At 40.7% G+C, this 17,611-nt stretch overlaps 1 protein-coding gene across 2 annotated transcripts in view; it reads left to right on the top strand.

Annotated features, from left to right (window-relative positions):
- The window catches only part of adamts10 (ADAM metallopeptidase with thrombospondin type 1 motif, 10), a 56,898-nt gene that overhangs the window by 15,924 nt on the left and 23,363 nt on the right, over nucleotides 1–17,611 (top strand). For both annotated transcript variants that reach the window (XM_031308461.2, XM_031308462.2), the window contains exons 3-14: nucleotides 2,269–2,405; nucleotides 2,554–2,763; nucleotides 5,653–5,821; nucleotides 6,315–6,517; nucleotides 7,744–7,827; nucleotides 10,647–10,792; nucleotides 11,854–11,897; nucleotides 12,705–12,810; nucleotides 14,715–14,861; nucleotides 15,163–15,304; nucleotides 16,180–16,287; nucleotides 16,461–16,606. In XM_031308461.2, the coding sequence (XP_031164321.1) occupies nucleotides 2,269–2,405; nucleotides 2,554–2,763; nucleotides 5,653–5,821; nucleotides 6,315–6,517; nucleotides 7,744–7,827; nucleotides 10,647–10,792; nucleotides 11,854–11,897; nucleotides 12,705–12,810; nucleotides 14,715–14,861; nucleotides 15,163–15,304; nucleotides 16,180–16,287; nucleotides 16,461–16,606 (1,642 nt within the window). The remainder of the gene's footprint in view (nucleotides 1–2,268; nucleotides 2,406–2,553; nucleotides 2,764–5,652; nucleotides 5,822–6,314; nucleotides 6,518–7,743; nucleotides 7,828–10,646; nucleotides 10,793–11,853; nucleotides 11,898–12,704; nucleotides 12,811–14,714; nucleotides 14,862–15,162; nucleotides 15,305–16,179; nucleotides 16,288–16,460; nucleotides 16,607–17,611) is intronic.

Below are 17,611 nucleotides of genomic sequence, written 5' to 3'. Positions count from 1 at the left end.
GCACGGAGGGAGGGGCTGTGTGTGTGTATCTGTGTGTGTGAGTGAGAGACGCGTGAGTGACAGAGAGACGGAGGAGAGCAGGGAAAGGAAATGCAGCTGAACGAATACGCTGCATGTTTTAAATAGCGTTAAAAAAAATAATAATAACGAAACGCAATATGTGGCGGCCGCCTGGTGTTGATTGTATGGCGTACCGCCTCAAATTAGTCTGTGTGTGGGAAACACTGAAACTAATTAATTTATTATGAAAAGAATAGGTAGTAACCATACTAACATTATCTTTTCAGTGCCTGCCAAATGAAAAACAAATTAGCGATTAGCAGTTAGTTGATGGTCGTTGAGAGTAATGCATTCTAAATACTAAAGCTATACACAATTTTTCCAGGAGTTGGTGGAGACCAGAACAGCTAAAAAAAAAAGACTGTATATTGGATGTATACAGGTGACCAGAAACACAGCTCCAAATGAATACTAATGTTTATCCATATCATCTGAATGTGTAAATAGGCAAATGTTAGCTAACACATTAGCGTGAGCTAACTTTACAAGGCAATGAGGCGTTATTATGGATCCCACGTAACTTCTAGGCAAGTCCCGCCCTATGAAGTAGCTCGATTGGTTGGGGTTAGGCATTGACCTCGACTGGTTAAGGTTAGGATAGCCGATTGGTCAGGGGATAGGACCTGAACAAATTGGGTTATGTTACCTTGCGTAAGCATGGACGCCTGGCCAATATTAGTGTGTGAATGCAATGGCGGGTCTTGCCTAGAAGGCAATGATACATCACACTGCTTGTTGTGTAGTTTTTTTGCACTCATGTAGGCCTAACCAAAAATCAATTATCATGATTGTATATTCTGCCACTATAAGTTAGTTTCAGTTTAACATTTTGTTCCTAGTAGCACCCACTACTGGCACAGTTTAATGTTTTCTTAGGCAGATAACGATAAGACATTTGAGAGTGAATTTGTTAATTTTTTAATAATTCTTTATGATTTTTTTTGTTACCTTAGTAATTCAGTGTGTAATGGCTCAGTGATACAAAGTGAAGACTTAAAGACACCACTCAAAGCCAGAAAAGGTAAGCTAAACGCTAAAGCTAGGTTTACTAGGCTGTTGATCAGAACAGGGTTTTACTACAGAACAGGCAACCAAGTCAAAAAGAGCATAAGCAGGCAGGGGACAAAAAAGGCTTGGACATTACGGCAGGGATAGCACAATAGACAATCTGGTAGTAATATAGCTTAAGGACAGCTAATGAGGGATTTGGGAGCAGGTGTGCCGGAGGGTGTGTAGGTCAGATAATGAAGAAAAGCAGGGGAAAAAGTGCAGAAAAAGATTAACGGTCATTGTGACAGTATACATCTTTTCATGATTTGTAACCACAATCCTTGAATTGTCTGTTTTTGTTCCAGTACGATTCTCACAGTTTCACAATTAGTTCCAGTAAAAACTTTACAGGCAATCCCACCTTCTCGAACCCTCACGGGAAGTGTGTTTTGCTCACAGTATAGCTGTGCACATAATTAGCGAGGGAAGAAAATCAAACATGAAATTAAAATGTTAAAAATGCTGAGTCATTCACCATTTTTGAAAAGGGAACAAGGCTACTGTCCATTTTTGTTCTCATGACTGAAACCACTTGAACGCCAAGCATATTTCGTATTAAACTTCCCATGTCGAAAATACAGTACAACCTCACGAGTTCCATGAGAAGGCAGCATTTGTAATTGTGCTTGCTGTTTATTTACGTCAGACCTATCCACTGCATACAGAGTGGTTTTTCCCGGTACAGAGCTCTCCAAGTCTGTACCAGGGAACTCTGATCTCTGGGTATTTACTCTGTGTGGGAAGGAGTTGCGACTCCACCAACTGAGGCCAAAGACCTTTCCCCGTTAGTTAGCTGACGTTGGCTGTTTGGAGCTGTGTGTGTTTGGACAATAAATCTCCACCAGGCCCCGGCACAGACTGGGACAGACAGGAAGTATACAGTTTCAGGGTAACCATGGCAACATCCCTTTGGCCTCATGCGGGAGGGGGTTCTTGGAGTGAAGGGACCTTGTCAGTAATGGGCCAAAAAGTCTGCAAGTTTCTCTTTGCCAACTGGGTTACTCTCTCAATAAAAAGTCCCATAGCATTATTCAAAATAAGCAGCTCCCAAATCCTCAACTGTTTTTAATTAGAGTCAGTTAGATCAAGCTGACTTTTTGCTTTATTAGGTTAAACTCTGATTTTGGTTGTATGCCTTCTTTATTTCTCTCCCTCTAGCTGCTTTCCTGTCCAGTCTAGGCCAATATGAGATTGCCATCCCAGTACGTGTAGGACCTAATGGCCAGGCGCTGGATGCAGAAATGCCGCAACACCACAGAAGGAAACGCAGCACTGAAGAAAGACTGCCTGACTCTGTATGATGCTTTTTGAAATTGTTTTCCATTATTTTTCATTCTTCTTTTGAGTCTCTATTTGTCTTACATTTACACACGTACATTACTCTCTAATATACTGATCCTATAGCATTTTTAAACCTAACTCTCTTTTTTTCCTATCTTTTAGCTCTTCTACCAGCTGTCCACGTCACGTAACAACTTCCTGCTGAACCTAACGCTGCAGGGAGGCCTGCTGTCTCGGCAGTTCAGAGTGGAATACTGGAAGAAAGGCCGATTGGCCTGGAGTCATCCTTACTCTCCCCACTGCCACTATGTTGGACACCTCCAAGATCAGCCGCACTCCAGCAAAGTGGCCCTGAGCAACTGTAACGGCCTGGTAAGTCTAATCCACATCTAATACACTGAGTGAGGTCAGCAGCAGCAGCAGCAGCACTGGCTCAGCAAATGAGGGATCAGCAATGCTTGATATCAAATAATTACTAATATATATTAATTTTATTACATTACATTTATTACAATAAAAATCAAAATTACCTTAAATGAAATCACCTAATCTGAAAGGAAAGATTTGTCCTAAAAAGGTGCTTTATTTATTTTTCTTATATTTTTCTATCCCTACAGATAGTTAACCAAGTGTAGAAGACATGATATGTTATGATATGTAAATACATCTCCAGTGCAACTACTTAAGACTTACAAATTTGCACCAGCATATTTAACAATCAGGGATACATAAATTATAATGCACTACAGCTAAAAGAAATCCAGTACTATCACCATTGTTCTCTTAAGGGTTTGTGAACAACACACCAAATGGGATGGAGTGAGAAAGACTTCCTCATTCAAGACTGTTCAAGAGTCCGTCTGGTGAAGATTAAAAATACTGTACATTGACAATAAGAAACTCTAATATTAGAGTTTAATTATCTTGAAAGATGGCGAGGTCGGATATATTAGAGTTTTTACAAAAAAATGAGTTCCCCATGACTTGGATTTTAATGTGAACACTTTTTGAACGTGTATGAATCAAACAAGGTTGTATGAACAGACGTTTTTATACCTGCCTCAAAAGGCCACATTGTGGTCATCATAGAGAGAGAGGCAAAACTCAATGAATTGTACAAATGTGGATATTTAGCACACTTTCAGAGAGTCTCTCCTCAAAGACATCAATGTTGTTCCACTCAGTGCGTGAAGGAAGAGAAAAGACAGCCAGAGAGAGAAGTGCAAACCCTGATTACTTTCTCAGCTCTGCAGACCTTGTCAATCGCTATGTTAAATAGGCGTTATTTTTAGATTGTTGGTTTGAGAATGTTACAAAAATTGTCTGAAGCAGCCCACCTATTCAGACCTGGGAAGGGTGTGGGGGTGCTGTTAGACAGCTCAGCACCTTTAGCACTTTGTTTGAAGTTTGGATAAACTCTACCTATAACCCACAATGCATCAAGTTCCAGCATGCTCCCTTGGGGCTGTTTAAAGGCAGTCAAGGAAATATAGGAGGTTATTAACTGAAGCTGTGGTCAAGAAGGCAGGTTATGGGAAGCAGTGCTTTAAGAAAAAATAGCTGGTCCTTTAATCTTCTGTAAATGTTAACAGTTTTACAAAGTGGTCTTGTTTACCACTTAATAAAGCTCTAATTCCATTCATTTATTTCCCACTCTCCATGAAGTCATCAGTTTGTTAATGCCCCAAACTAAAAGATCAAAGGTAGTGCCCCTTCTGAATCACTGGACTGGATCACCTAATTGTGATGCATCATTTTGTTGGCTGAAATCTATTCCTTGCATTCACAGCACTGTGTATCTGTGTATCCTCTACAAAACAGCAGGCTCCACAATAACAGTTGTATACACAGCTGAGGATTAGATGTGTTCACAAAGCGTTAATAAGCAGCACACGTAATTACTGTTGGTCAGACCAGCATGGGCACATTCACCAGCGAGCGGGCGGTGTCCAGGGGAGCATCACTAACTATATTATGGGATTAAAGGCATTTTGAAAGCTGCCGCAGTGAGTCGGGGCCAACACATCTGAGCAGATTCAAAGGAAGTGTTAGTGTATCGCTCTCTGTCTCACTCTCTCATTTTTCTCGCTCTCATTCACTCTTTCATGCTCTCACGTGTGTTTGTCTGTGTGTGTCAGTTCTGTGGGATCCTCTTCTCAGATGGGTCTGACAGAGGACCCTGTGAAGAGGACAGTGTTTATAGGGGGACTGTCTGAGCACAAAGCCATATGATGATAATGTTAGGCTTGTATCTGTAATATAAAAGTATCTTTAATTATAAAAGGAGTGTTATAATTTCATCACTGAACAATTGTTGGATAGTCTGGGTTGAACCTAGACTGAATCATAGTCCTAAAAATGACATGTGGCATATTATTGTACCTTTATGTCCATGTTTATCCCAAAGAGTTGAATGTATTATTTCTCACTAAAGACTTTGTAGCTGCTTATATCGTAATCAGCAAATGTAACCTGTAGATGAAGCTACAAATGCTACTGTAAACAAGGAAAATGTACAATATATTAAATTGCAAGTTATTTAAAAAAGAAATTTAAATTAAGATTATGTTCAAAATATCAATCTGCCTTGGTCTCTCTCTTTTGTGCTTGTGTTATTTCTTCATGATGTTTATTTGTTTGGTATTGTGACTAAAAATGAAAAGTCAGTGACTCTTGCTTCTGTGGAACAAAAGAGGCTCACTGTGGAGTCGACATCTTGCACATGAGCTGTATCTAACTCCTGAATCTTTTTTTTGTTTACTAATATGGTGTTCCTTGATCTATACTGACAAGTGATTCCTCTAAAATAAACTAGGTAGACAGTGGTCATAAATGGAGGGCAAAAACTGCAACAACACTAAACACTGAGCTCAAAATCAGCTGCATTGGAATCTCAGAGGTTGTGAATGAATGAAGTCTCGTCCTCTCCAGCTGTCAGTTTTCTGACCCATAACACCAGGATCCCTCAGAGGGCCTCTGATTCAGTTCTGCCTCACCTTAACTTACCCTGCCTGCTTCGTTGCTCATTCTTCTTTGTCAATATGAAGCGTATAAGTCATTAATTGTAGTCATGTAACTGATGAAGCATTTGGGATGATCTGTATCAGTGGCTGTTTTTATTTCATTTATTGACATGTTTAGTAAATATTCAACCAACTGTGTAATGTGATGTTTGTAATATTTCTACCATGAAAGCAATGATTCCTGTTCTATTCTATTTTATTCTGTTCTATTCTGTTCTATGTATCTGTCTCTCTGCAGCAGGGGGTGATTGTTGCAGGGGGAGAGGAGTACCTGATTGAACCCCTTGTCTCACCAGATAACCAGACCAGGCAGGAGAGGGGGGAGAGAGCAGAGGGGCGCCCCCATGTGGTTTACAAGCGGTCGTCGCTCCGCCATCAGTACAAGGGCCAATCCTGTGGAGTCATTGGTGAGAGGAGAGATATTCTGGTCTTTTTAGTAGCAGCAGTTTGGTCCAGACTGGAGGAGTTAACGGCCCCAGGCTGACTTACGTAGCAGCCAGCAGCAGAAGATTGTGGTTGTGTCTCAGTTCCCAGATGTGATTGGGTGTGACTGAGTCTGTGTTGCAGGGTGTTGCTGAAAAAGCAAAAGTATGTTCAGAAAAACATATTTTTGACATAATAAAAGTTTTTTTTTTTTTTAAATTCCAACTTTGTAATGCTGTGCTTTTATCCTGCTCTATATCCATGGAAAGTGTGTGCAGGACAGGCATCATTCTGGTTGATAAAGTGTTTCAGATCATCATACATGTCTTGATGCAAAATGTACAGTGAGAAATTCTGTACGTATAATTGGCTTACCTGCTGTTGGGCTTTTGTGGGTTTCTTTTCACTATATCCCATCAAAACGTCAGTGTGTGTGTGTGTGTGTGTGTGTGTGTGGGTGTGGTTGATCTTCCTCAGATGAGAAGCCAATGAAAGGTGCGTCATGGTGGCAACGAACTCTGAAGACGCCTCCTCATCATGTCGGGCGCGGCCAGCTGCCTCTGAAGCGTTCAGTTAGCCGGGAGCGCTACGTGGAGACGCTGGTGGTAGCCGACAAGATGATGGTGGGTTACCATGGTCGCAGGGACATCGAGCAGTACATCCTGGCTGTCATGAATATTGTAAGTTTCACAACACAAAAGATGCAAATGCACAATGCATTAAAAAGCCATTGGAGTCATTTGAGTTATTCTTGATGAATAAATAACAGAATTATGAAAAGCTTCATGCCAATATGATATTTTGTTTTTGTATAGTTCAGCTTTTCTAAGCTTTCACCAGCAATCCAACTACCTGGAGCTTGGAGTCAACTAAGAAACATTTTAGAAGACATTAAAGAATAGAAACGTCTACAGTGACAGGAATAAGATTCAGTGCTACTCTAACGCCAAGGATTAGATAGACATAAACTTGTTTATATAATGATGTGTCAAAAACCTATATTAAGTTGAAATAAATTAGATTTAGGCTTATGTAGTTGCATGAATAATGCTTTGTGACAGAAAGAAAAACAAATGCCTAGACCTTTTTTAATTTCTCCTAGTGGAGGCCACATGTCTTAGTCAGACAGGCTTAGGTTGTATGTCATCATCTGCACTGTTTCTTGTCAATGCTGATCTTTTCACACACAGTTAATCACTTTAAACCTATACACACACGTGTTAGGAATGTATTTAATAAAGGGTTGGTCAGCTGCCATTGTTACAAAGCAGGTTGCATCCGGAGTGTTACAGAATTACAGAAACCAGCAGCGTCTCTTTAGTGGTGTTGAGCAAAGTGGGCCAAATTACACCAGACACCAGTAATGACAAATGTCTGAGTAGAGCTTTAGAGCTAGTAGTGGTTTTAACTCTGGTCTTTTTTTATTACTGTTGGTGCTTTCACTCTTTAATAATCATTGCCACTTGTAGTGCACTGACTTTACAGCTCCTTTAAGATTCTTAGACTAGTCTGTCTCGTAGATAAGTGTTTGATTAAAACTTAAAATTGATCTTGGTAGGGGTACAAAACAGGGATGCCTTCACTTAGCTGTCGCTACACAAATTAATCCAATAGTTGTTATTCACAGACAATGCACTAGGGCTGGTATCTGAACAGGAAAATCATAGCAAAAACATGCTGAATCAGCTTTTCTTTTTTTACTTTATTTTTTTTTTTACAATTTTTTCATCAGTTTTCAATACTAGGCTTTTCTTCTCTGGGACTTCTCTGGGCCATTACACATTTTAATTTATGATGGATTACTCCTGTGCCTATTTCTAGTGTTGTCTGAGCTCTAGTGTTATGTGCTCAACTGGTGTATCAGCTGTTTTTAAGACTGGTCTTTTCTTGTTTCCCTGGAGGTCAGGTTGCCAAACTGTTCCAGGATTCTAGCCTGGGGAATGCAGTCAACATTGTGGTGACACGGCTCATCCTGCTAATGGAAGACCAGGTAAATAAACTTTGTCAACTACTACTACTTACCTCTCTGTCCAGACTGCACAAAACCCTTCCCTGAACAGCATCTATGAGCTTTTTGTTGTTTTCAAATTATTGGCTTTTCCTCCACCATCACCTCTTAGTGTGAAAGTGGGTCTTGTGAATGGTGGCTGTATTGAAAGAGATGAGAGGCTGTAAGGAAGCGAGGAAGAGGGAGATGGGTGAGGACGGAAAAGTCAGGATATGAGGGGGGTTTTGTACTCTGTCCATCAAACAGAGCAGTTTTGTGACTGTCCATCTGGTTGCTGTGGTGAACAGTGACCTCTCTGACCATTACTATGACACACATCCAGGGTGTAGAAAAGCTTGAAGTTAGATTTAGACACTGATGCGAAAAACATCAGCATCTAAATCTAAGGCCCAAGTGAACACCCTCAGGATCCAAATTCACCAGATTCCTCAAGTTCTGGTTTGTCATTTTACCAATTTTCTCTAGCCACGCCAGCAACGTAGCAATTTTGGTCGGGTCACTTGGTCCCCTAATTTGGTCCTCAAAAACTGTTAGATGGATTGCCATACACTTTTATACAGACATTCATGGTCCCCAGACAATAAATCCTCCTGACTTGATCCTCTGACTGTTTCTCTAGCACCACCATGAGGTTGACTTGGTATAGACATTCATGTTGTCCCCGGGATGAATGGTTACAACTTTGGTGACTTTTTATTTTGTACGACCATTTAATACTGATTGATTGATTTATGACTAAATACCTAATGACGTTCCCATCAGCCTCAATTGTACTTTGTGTTTGGTGCTAATTAGTAGGGGTGTGCATTGGCACTGCCATCACAATTCGATTCGATTACGATTCACCAGGTAACGATTCGATTCAATTCGATTCTACGATGCATTGCGATGCATCAAAATTCTACTGCACACAACAAGGCAAATTTTTCATCAGTCATGAGGCAATACAAGCAGTCAGATATTGAACAACAGATTTTATTGGCTGCTATGTGTGTATTTTCACTCTCCTGTATCTTTGACATAAATGCCATTAAATAAAATAAAATTGAATGGTACAGGGTATTGGATATGGCATTTTCAAACCTGAAAAAGAAAACATAAATCACTGCTTTCAGTGCTTTGAATGAGTGATGATTTGTTGTTGTTGAAGCCAACTCAGGATGCCAACGATCAACATGGTTCGTGAAGTTAGTTGTATTGCCAACGTGCTTGATTTTAGTGTGGCAGGTTTTAGTGACATAATCGATTATGGTACTTTGCCGCATCGATGCTGAATCATGCATGCCCTGCATTGCGATGCATTGCCGAATCGATTATTGTTGACACCACTACTAATTAGCAAATGTTAGAATGCCAACACACTATATTAAGGTGAACAACGAAAACATTATGCCTACTAAACATCAACATATTAGAATTGTCATTGTTAGCATACTGACGCCAGCATTTAGCTCGAAACATTGCTGTGCACAGCCTCACAGAGCTGTTAGCATGGATGTAGACTGTTGTTGCATGATATAAGGGAGTGAGCGGAGGTTAGAAAGGGCTCAGAGTTAGAATCCACACCTCACCACAAGGCAGGGTTCACCTCATAAAAAGTGCATGACCTTTCCATCATAGCACAGGAGATGACTGGGCCACCTGGCCACCAAGTAACTGACCTTATTAGCCCGCCATTAACAGCATGTGGTGAGACGGTGCGGCCGGCTCCATCGTAATGTTGACCTTCTAGCAATCTGACAGATGAATCATACTGAATTAAAGGGGTATTACATTGTGGCTTTGAGGTTTCCTCCATAGCTGTCTTATTAGGGAACATTTATGATTCATAATGTTCATACTGCTTTAAAATTAGCCCCACAATTTACCGCTGGGATGTGTTCGTCGTCTGACAGAGGAAAGAAGTAAATGTTAGGATCATTAGCAGTGGGCAGTTGTAGTGTTGTTATTCTTTCTCCATGGACCGTTGAAGTTGAGGTCGGGACAGGATCGAGAGTAGTCTCGGCGTGTGGTTCTGCTGCTCGTTTCCAGGTCTGTAAATGGCAAGCTGCCCCTGGAAAATAAAATCTGGCCAGCAGTGGGCCCAGAAATGAGGGACTGTGGGATGAGACAATTACTAGTTATGTCACCACATACATTCCTGGGTTACGGGTTCTCGCCAGCTGTGGCCTCTCCTTCTGCTCTCTGCACTCTCATAATACTAGAAAGTGCCGCCACTCTAATCCTGCTTCCACATTTGCTTTTTTGATAGAGTGGAGGGAGGTTTCTTAAGAATCCAAATGTTGTAACACCATGGATGACATAAATTACAGGCTAATGAAGTTGCTATCCAGTGAAAACCACATATCTCGACATTGGCTGATATCAAATTAAGTGTTCTTATGTATTGACAAAGTAAACTACTCGTTGCGCTAAATAAACCATTTAAAAACCTGTTTGATTATCTGATAAATGTAGTGTCACGAAGCTGAAAAAAAGGCTTTTCTTAGCTCATGTAAAGTTGACATTTTGGAGACAAATGTGTTTCAAAACAAGCTTAAAACACTGTAATACAAGGAGACTGGGGCTGGGTTCATAGAATAGTTGGGCCTCACATCTGATTGTTACAATCTTTCCTTTTGTTAACACTGTAATAACCCACATAACCTATACAGTATTATTGAATTAAGTATCTTTGCATAAATATAAAATTTCTGCAGTTGTAATATATCCATTTTTGTTGTGTTTTAAAATTTAAGTATGTATGTTTATTTTACCAATTTGCTTTTGACTCTGTATTACCTCTCTTGTCTCTCTTCCAGCCAACACTAGAGATCAACCACCATGCAGGGAAGTCTTTAGACAGCTTCTGTAAGTGGCAGAAAAACATCCAGCACCGCAGCAGCTACGGTAACGCCATACCAGACAACGGGATCGCTCACCATGACACTGCTGTGCTTATTACCAGGTCAGAAATACAAACAGACAAACCTTTCTCACAGGAGTAAGACATAATTAAGACTATAACTCTGTTCTGGAGCTTTCCAGAAATAAAGGTAATTTAGAATGAAGACATTTTGTGAAGCCAAAACAAAAAGGGTTTTTGTCACAAAGTGTGGGTGCAAGGCAAGTAGCTGTACTGGGTTAACGTATATGTACAACAACCTAACCCTCCTACTGCAAATTCTTGTAAATGAAAATGTTTAGTCTGTTTCCCTGTTCATAAAAGGGTTAAAACAGTGTTTCATCTGAGCTGAATTTTTACATTCCCAGCCCCTATCCTCATAGGTTTTCATTAAGCCAAGTCCAAGAGAGTTGGGCTGTATCTTGTCCTGTCTGAGGTGACGATAGCTGGGGCTGCTCTGCTCAGCATCTGGAAAGAAAAAGTAAAAGAGAGATTTTAAGAGGGAGTGAGAGACAATGACAGATTTATGAATTTTTTGAAGAAAGCAGCCCAGAGAAAATGGAGAAGACGAGATACTGATACTGCTGGAGGAAAACAGAGACAACAGTGGTAGATGCATATTAAGAAGATAAAACACTGATGCTATTGACTGAGGAATGTGCAACAGCAAACAACACAACCATGGTTTGGTCATAGTCATCTGAATGGGATGGGGCCAGGCAGAGCTGCCACAAATACCTTCCTATTCTTCCTAACAGAATGAGCTATAAGCTTATGTAAGAGTACAGAAAGATACATTTCTTGTGGTTTTGGTGGTGGCTTTGTGAGAATACTTGGTTTTTATGACAGGATTTATCAAGCAGAGGATGGAAACTGTCCAGACAGATGACACCACAGTGAGCGTCCATGATTTCCTGCTATTGTTCTTTTAAGTCTATATCTGTCTGCTATCACTGCTGTCCACTGTCTGACTGTGTCTGTCACCATCTGTAAATGTACTGCATGTCTATGTCAAGCGTGTTTGTACGTGTCTGTTGACATATGTACAGTGTGCTGCATCTGTTTGTGTGTGAGTAGATAATTATTAGTTTAACAGCCTGGTTGATTTTCCATCCCGTCTGCAGATACGACATCTGCATTCAAAAGAACAAGCCCTGTGAAACTCTAGGTAACACACACACAAACACACACACACACACACACACACACACATGCACACATATTTGTACCTTACAAACACTATACTTACTGTACTAAACTTATGAGAATGCTCACTGACATAATGAGCTTTCCCTCATCCTCTAAGCCTGACTGTAACCCTCAGGACTAAATGCCTAACCTCAACCCATACACTAAACTAAACCATAACTTAATTCCTCAAACTACCCTAAAACTAAGTCTTAATCCTCAAAATTTGAAGGTTCAGCCGAAATGTCCTTTTTTCAAGATCTGAAACTCAAATAGCTCAGTACAAAGACAGACATACCAGAGAGCACACACACACACATATTCTCATTCACACACAAAGAAATACGATACAAATCAAGCATGACTTGGTTCATTAATCGAGAGGTGCATTATGTGTGTTGATGTTTTGTATTTGAATAAGTGTGTACTGCTGCACTTGGAAAAATAATTATAAGGAAATCAACTTATATTTCTGAATAGGATTCAGCTGAGAATGCCAGAATACTCCAGACTGAACATTTTAAATCTCTATCACTCACACAGAAGTTGAGATTAGGAGGGTTTTGTAGGTCAGTCTGTATGTTTTCTGTAATACTGATGGTTTAACAGTGTTTGTGTGTGTGTGTGTGTGTGTGTGTGTGTGTGTGTGTGTGTGTGTGTGTGTGTGTGTGTGTGTGTGCGCACGTGTGCGCATGTGTGCGTGCGTGCGTGTGTGTGTGTGTGTGTGTGTGTGTGTGTGTGTGTGTGTGTGTGTGTGTGTGTGTGTGTGTGTGTGTGTGTGACACAGGTCTGGCTCCTGTAGGAGGGATGTGTGAGCCAGAGAGGAGCTGCAGTATCAATGAGGACATCGGCCTGGGAACAGCCTTCACTATCGCCCACGAGATAGGACACACGTGAGTCAAACACACGCAATATATATATGCAATACACTTGCCATTTTTAGGCTAATCTCTTTTTTTGAAAACCCAACACAAATCCATTTATGACACATATATCTTTCAATGGACAGGCTTCTTAAAAGCCTGAGGAGTGAATTCAAAGTTCATTTAGTTTGTAACTTTATTTAACCAGGCAGAGTGTTTGTGAACAAATTTATCTTTACTGCAGGATTGATGGACAGGTATCAGATAGCAGAAAAGTTCAATATAGTACTTCATTCTCAGGCGTTTTTAATTTCTTAGCCACACTATCGGTGTGAATTTGGGGATGTCAGCCGGTAGGTTGGTTGTTTAGTCGGGTGGTTGGTTGGTCCACCACTTTGGTCCAGAGTGAACCATCTTGACAAATATTGAATAAATTGCCACCTGAATGAGTTTATCCATCTCAACCCACTGATACAGAATGACTGAAATGAGGTATTAGTCTTGTTAAACAGTATACAAAATGGATGACTGGTTATAAATATTTCAGGACATGTTTTCACAATTATAAATGCAGGGATCATGCACATTAAGCTATGACCCACTGAGAGTGTAGAGGAGAAGTTCATAACCCTGTGTTGTCAAACAGAAAACACTGAATACCTACCCTGGTTATTGTTGTTCTCTAGCTGAGGCTGAAACACAAAATGTCCCTGAAGGAATCCCAGGGGTGTCTCATGTGTCATTCCTTGTGTTCTGGTCTGAGATGATCCCTCCCTCCTCAGATTATACCTCCAGATCTCCAGAGAGAGTTTATGTAATCTCTAACACCATGAGTCCTTTCCATCCTTTGCAAATGTGCTAATAGTTGTATATTTTCTTTCAGTCACACTATTAACATGTGGAATTAGTTACATGTGGGGCTGGTACAGCACCTGGAGATGCCTCTGTCTTTTTTATATCTGGATCCCTTGCATGACTTGGAAACTGTTTTACTCATTTGCCTGGTATAGCTGATCTGTATCACTTAGTAACATGCAATTGTATCTGCCTGTGTGCTTTATTTCTGTCATGAATACAGTAAATCAAGAGAGGTTACTGATTTTATCCCTCTTTTTTCCTGAGAAAATCATGGAGAAGGTTTGTTTTTGGGGAGTATCCTACTTGCCCAGAGTAATTGAGTGTCACATTGCATTATGTCTGCACACAGCCCCGAGAAGTATTAAGACAGATGGTGGATCCTTCGGGGTCCTTTCTCCTAATGATTAACACAGGTAGCTTTCAAATACTCAGACCACAAAGCTTACTAGCCACATGACTGGACATAGTGTGCAGATATATACAAAATGTTTCTTTGGCCACAACACAATTAACATTTGTTTTTAATTGTCATATAAATTGTTTTGACATCACAGTGCAGCATTAGATTAAATGCAGGCCTGTTTGTGGTGGAAGGTACCCACATGAAAAGACAGACATGACTCAGCGGAGGGATGAAAAGCTTTCAGAACATTTATATTTCAGGCTCAAACACAGCTACTGTGAGTGTTATCACTGTCTGTCATGAATGAAAAAAACACCAAATGGACCACTGACACTGTATAACTTAAAACAGTTTTATTATTATATAATTACTATTAGGATATTCAAGCCCCATTGAACAGATTTGATGATATTTATGGTCAAAGAGTTTTGATAGTCTCTTTGACCACATTGTGGTGCTCGCCACTTTAATGTCAATAATAATATTTCCCCTGGGTTTATGATTCAGGTCACATATCCTTTCTGTGGTTTGATGTTAGTTTGATTCATTTTGTCAGACAGGACTCTGACAATCAGACTTCTACAACATGTTTGTTCTTTAGATCTCACTCGGTTATCCACCGTGATTTTTCTTTCCACTCAAAGTGTTGTCACTATATCATCATGGGCTTTAGGTTTGGGATGAACCATGACGGGATGGGGAACGCCTGCGGGCCCCGCAGCCAGGAGACCGCCAAGCTGATGGCTGACCACATCACCATGAAGACAAACCCATTCATCTGGTCCGCCTGTAGCCGGGATTACATCACCAGCTTCCTGGAGTGAGTCAGCCTATCAGATATCTGCAACACCACAAATAATTTGGTAATTAGAGGTTTGAGCAAGAAAAATATATTTGGATGTCAGAGTAACATTTTTGATGGTCAGAGAAACACTCAAGTAACAGATGGATCATGACAGAAGGAAAATCCACTTCCAATTCATATATCTGTAGCCTGTTCAGGGTTTCAATAAACACATATTACTTTGGATATTCTCAGTACAAACGCAATGATGAAAACATCGCCAGTTATTGTATATTTTAATCCCAATCCTTTTTCTCTTCTGTTTGGTGTGTTGTAGCTCAGGTATGGGCTCCTGTCTGAACAACATCCCCCCCAAGCAGGAGTTTGTGTACCCCACCACAGCGCCGGGTCAGGCCTACGACGCAGACGAACAGTGCCGCTTCCAGTACGGCGTTAGATCTCGACAATGTAAATATGCGGTAAGTGCCCTGTCTACACTCTTCATTCACCTTTCAGCTTACTTCTTCTCATCAATGCTTGTTCTCAAGTCCGTGGAGCTTTAAACTAACGTCAGAATTGTATTTAAAGAATCATGCAGGTAGCTCCAAATGGATCATATACTGTAGAAATAATAATATTTTTTAAACCTCCTTAAGCCATCTAGGTCATATAATATCTTAATGTCCTAAATCCGGGGCAACAGGACTTGCTGTTTCAGTTTTCAAGACATTTCATTACTTGTCCATGAGGCTTTGTCAGTTGTGCCATAAAGCAGTCCTGATGAAGGCTCTTTGATGTTGAAAAAAAGATTGCAAAAATAAGCACAGTTCCCTTTTGAATTTAGTACCTACAGCTTTTTAATTTCTTATTTATAATGGAACCAGTCTGACTTAATCTTTCCCTTTTAGCTGTGTCAGTGTCAATTAAAGTTATTCACCTCACTGCTCACTTCTAATTCGTGTTCCTCCGGCTCTCCTTTAAGTTGGCCTCTCTGACAACTTGAAACATCTTGCAATACCTTCACTGAATAGCATCCACTTTATTGCATGGTCAACTTTTATGGGGCCAGGTTCAGAGCCAATGGACATCTGGAACAGCATATAGGTTTATAGACTCATTACTATCGATACTACGTGGTCAGAGCATATGTACACAATAAAACATAATCCCATGTGTTATAGGCATCACTGTAGAGGGAGCAGAGAGGAAGGTGAACAAGAGTGTGTCTGCTCTTGTGTCTTTATAATGAGCTTATATAGAAACACTCTGACAGGTTGTGCCTCTCTCTCTCTCCTATGTTTTTATTCTACTTCCACACACACACACACACACACACACACACACACACACACAGGAAGTCTGCAGTGAACTTTGGTGCATGAGCAAGAGCAACCGTTGTATCACCAGCAGCATTCCCGCTGCAGAGGGAACCATCTGTCAGACCAACACCATAGAGAAAGGGGTAAATACTGAAATTAACCTTTTTCTTACATTATTATTTTTAAAGTTAAAGCATTATGGGGTTATAATGGCTGGAGTGGGTAGGATGATTTTGTTCATCTAGGACCGGTTCTCCTGCTTCTTACAAGAATATAAAAGCAGCACATGTACTAACACTGTGTGTTTATGCTGCAGTGGTGCTATAAGAGGGTGTGTGTGGTGTACGGGACTCGTCCGGAGGGCGTGGACGGAGGCTGGGGTCTGTGGTCACCCTGGGAGGAGTGCAGCAGGACCTGTGGAGGAGGAGTCTCCTCGTCTATCAGACACTGTGACAGTCCCAGGTATGGGTCTCAACAGTGACCAGTCTGAAATGCATCACTCTTGTTGCAGATACCTATACAGAGCAATTATATGTAAGAGATAGGGGGATAATAATCCACAGTTCTAACTTGTTCTGTTGAAGCCTCAATTTAGCTTCAGCTGAACTTTAGAATACATTTTTGCTCAAAAAGTGGACTGTAGATTTTTGTCCCCCATCACTTAATTACTTGATGTTGCCTTACAGTAGAATGGATTACATTAAAGGTCCCATGGCATGACATTTTCACTTTATGAGGTTTTTTAACATTAATGTGAGTTCCCCCAGCCTGCCTATGGTCCCCAAGTGGCTAGAAATGGCGATAGATGTAAACCAAGCTCTGGGTATCCTGCTCTGCCTTTGAGAAAATGAAAGCTCAGATGGGCCGATCTGGAATCTCCTCCTTATGAGGTCATAAGGAGGAAGGTTACCTCCCCTTTCTCTGCTTTGCCTGCCCAGAGAATTTGGTCCACCCATGAGAAAGAGAGAGACATCATGGCTTGAAAACAAGCGAAGCATGGCAGTTGGTCAAGGCCACACCCCCACCCTCCACCTTGCCCCCCCTCTCTCCTCCTCAATAGCATTTAAAGCTACAGAAACAGAAATGGCACATACTAAGGAAAGCTCATTGTGGGACTGGCTCTAGTGGCTGTAATTCTGCACCAAGGCTGAATTTCAGGAAAAAGACTTCAGATACAGTATTAGGGGACCACTGAGGCCTATATAAAAGCATCCAAAAAGCAGCATGTCATAGGACCTTTAAACATACATTTGGAACATTTGTGAATGTTGTATTAAGATAGACATTACAAATCCACACCTATCTTTTGAAATGTGAACCTGTCTTCCTCTAAATTCTCATTACCCCTTTAATTTCAATACATTTTTCAGTTGAGTATTCGTAAATAATTGTAATGTTTTAATTGGTGGACAGGTGGATATCACTGGGCTTTGATTTCCAATCAAAACATCAAACCCCCAGTGTGAT

Source organism: Sander lucioperca, chromosome 11 (genome assembly GCF_008315115.2).
Source record: "Sander lucioperca isolate FBNREF2018 chromosome 11, SLUC_FBN_1.2, whole genome shotgun sequence".
NCBI lineage: Eukaryota > Metazoa > Chordata > Actinopteri > Perciformes > Percidae > Sander > Sander lucioperca.
This window is presented reverse-complemented; position numbering and strand designations above follow the sequence as displayed.